Source organism: Solenopsis invicta, chromosome 2 (genome assembly GCF_016802725.1).
Source record: "Solenopsis invicta isolate M01_SB chromosome 2, UNIL_Sinv_3.0, whole genome shotgun sequence".
NCBI lineage: Eukaryota > Metazoa > Arthropoda > Insecta > Hymenoptera > Formicidae > Solenopsis > Solenopsis invicta.
The window spans coordinates 22,765,499-22,768,749 of NC_052665.1; the positions used below are offsets into that span (position 1 = coordinate 22,765,499).

Sequence of the window (3,251 nt, forward strand, 5' to 3'; positions counted from 1 at the left end):
ACGTAAGCTTGATGCGGACACGACTTTAAGAACTGAATACAATAAGGTTTTTGATGAATATTTAAAATTAAATCATATGTCTGAAATAAAAGAATTTGATGAGATCGGATATTACATGCCTCACCACGCGGTGATAAAAGAGTCGAGCACTACAACTAAAATACGAGTAGTATTCGATGCATCTGCAAAAACGAGCAACGGCTTATCTTTAAATAATATATTATTAGTAGGTCCGACCATTCAAGATAAGCTAATTTCACATTTAATTCGATTCCGGACTTATAAATACGTTCTGACAGCCGATATCGAAAAAATGTATAGGCAAGTGCAAGTACACAATGACGACCGACGTTACCAGCGTGTTATATGGCGTAGGGATGGGGAGATAAAAACGTTTCAGTTAAATACACTTACATTCGGTGTTGCGTCTTCTCCGTTCCTCGCAATTCGGACTATACAGAAACTCGCGGAAGATGAACAACATTTATATCCGCGAGCGGCCGAGGTACTCAAATCGCATCTTTACGTCGATGATTTACTGACCGGCGCTGAAACGATAGATGACGCTCGAATATTAAGAGACGAAGTGATAACATTGCTAGCTCGCGGTGGGTTTAATATTCGACAGTGGGCTTCAAATGACAAACGCGTAATTAATGATTTAACACCCAACGCGTTACATGCGAACCTTGCGTTGAACGCAGATCACGCGTTAAAAACGTTAGGCATAACATGGAATATACAAAACGATGAAATACGCTATTTGACCAAACCGATTGGAAATGCAACAAAAATAACCAAAAGAAACATACTATCAGAAAGTGCAAAAATTTTCGATCCATTAGGCTTATTAGGCCCTGTCATCTTATATATCAAGAAAATAATGCAGGACGTCTGGCGGTGCGGATTACATTGGGACGAGTCCGTCCCGCAAACCATACATTCTGATTGGTTGGAATTCACGAGACAATGGGAAACGATGGGTCAAATTTCTTTCCCGCGTAAATTATTAACCGACGATTGTCAAGACGTTCAATTGCACGGGTTTTGCGACGCTAGTAATACAGGTTATGGGGCATGCATATATATACGGTCGTTGGGAAAAGACGGAAATGTAGTAGTCAGACTATTATGCGCTAAATCGCGCGTTGCGCCATTAAAGACAATCACCATACCGCGTCTAGAACTTTGCGGCGCTTTAGTATTAGCTCAGTTATATCGGGAAACTAAAGATACGTTAAGGGTTACCATTAATAGAACCGTTTTTTGGAGTGACTCCACTATTGTGTTACATTGGCTTAACACAACTCCACATTTATTAAAAACTTACATAGCTAATCGCGTAGCAACAATTCAAGAAATTACCGGCTCGCATGAATGGCGACACGTCAGAACCGCAGACAATCCCGCGGATGCAATTTCAAGAGGTCAGTTGCCTTTCAATTTTTTACGAAATCGCGCATGGTCTACGGGACCTACATGGTTGATTAGAAGCGAGTCGGAATGGCCAAATGAATTCGAACAACTAGCGGAAATACCCGAATTAAAAAAGAATATTTGTTTAATGTCCGTGCATACTGACCTCGATATTTTCGGCAAATATTCATCGTACTCAAAATTACTCAGAGTCATTGCATATTGCCTTAGGTTCCGACCTAATAATAAATATAGCGGTACTTTGTGCGCGGAAGAAATTAACATCGCCGAAACAAAAATACTGAAATTGCTTCAAGCTCATCAATTCGCTGACACGATCCAAGAATTAAGTAATAACTCGATATACAAAGGAAAATTTGCTAATTTAAGTCCATTTATTGATGAGAATGGCTTGGTTCGAGTTGGCGGACGACTTCACAAATCAGATCTTACATTTTCACAGAGGCATCCAATTCTACTTCCAAACAGACATTGCTTAACAGACAATATCATTCGCGAGCTTCACAAGAAACACTACCACGCGGGCATTCAAACCACATTGTACATTTTGCGTCAAAGGTTTTGGGTCTCAGATGGCCGAAATCAAGTACGAAAAATTATACGTACTTGCACGCGTTGTTACCGTTTCAATGCCGATACGGTCAAATACAAAATGGGAAATCTCCCTGCATCTCGGGTACGCGTAACCACCCCCTTTACAAATACTGGTATCGACTTTTGCGGTCCCTTTTTCATTAAAGAACGAAAATTTCGAAACCGAACACGTATTAAAGTTTACGTATGTATATTCATATGTATGACTATAAAGGCGGTACATCTGGAAGTGGTAAGCGAATTGACTTCCGACGGGTTTATCGCAGCATTACGTAGATTCATCGCGAGACGCGGTCTGCCTCAGCACATTTATTCGGATAACGGCACTAATTTTGTAGGTGCAAACAATCAATTAAAAGAAATATATGCCTTACTAAATTCCGAAGAACATAAGACTCGCGTGAGTGAATTCGCACTCGAACAACGAATCACATGGCATTTTATACCGCCATTAGCACCCCACTTTGGCGGGCTGTGGGAGTCCACCGTGAAATCGTTTAAACATCACGTTAAACGCGTAATAGGCGAAACTTTATTTACATTTGAGGAATTGTGCACTTTTACGACCGAAATCGAGGGGATCTTAAATTCTAGGCCAATCGCGACAATTTCGTCAGACCCAAACGACTTACTAGTGTTGTCCCCCGCCCACTATTTAATCGGGAAGCCAGTCACCTCTCTGCCGGAAAACGATCTATTGAGTGTTCCAGACAACCGTTTATCCGTTTGGCAACACATTGCTAAGATGCGACAGGACTTTTGGGCACGATGGAGTTTGGAGTACTTGAACGAACTCCAAGTCCGTGGCAAATGGAAAACGGACGGACCCAAGCTTACCATCGGAGCCGTTGTACTCATCAAAGAGAAAAACCTACCATGTACTCGTTGGATGTTAGGCAAGGTGACAAGCATACATCCCGGCGAAGATGGCATCACGCGAGCTGCGACCATTAAAACAACTACTGGAGAAATAAAGAGATCCGCGAAATCTCTCTGCATACTGCCGATAGAATGAAGAGATGGCCATATCTACCTGTTATAAGACTTTGTAAACTTAAATAAGTTAAGCGTTCATATGTAAGCGAATCATATCGAATAGTTGATCGGTACCCCTCTCAACGGGGGGAACATGTTCTGTAGCATAACATTTAAGTCGTGCACGACATAGGATCGCACAGGATCAAACAGGTCCAAACAAGTCAGGCACACACACATACACA

The 3,251-nt window shown here is 41.6% G+C and overlaps 1 protein-coding gene across 1 annotated transcript; it reads left to right on the forward strand.

Annotated features, from left to right (window-relative positions):
- The first annotated feature begins 313 nt into the window (after window positions 1–313).
- On the forward strand, window positions 314–3,046 carry LOC105206911. The gene has a single exon (XM_011176364.2). It carries the CDS (start codon window positions 314–316, stop codon window positions 3,044–3,046), a length of 2,733 nt encoding a protein of 910 aa, XP_011174666.2.
- Window positions 3,047–3,251: the final 205 nt, after the last annotated feature.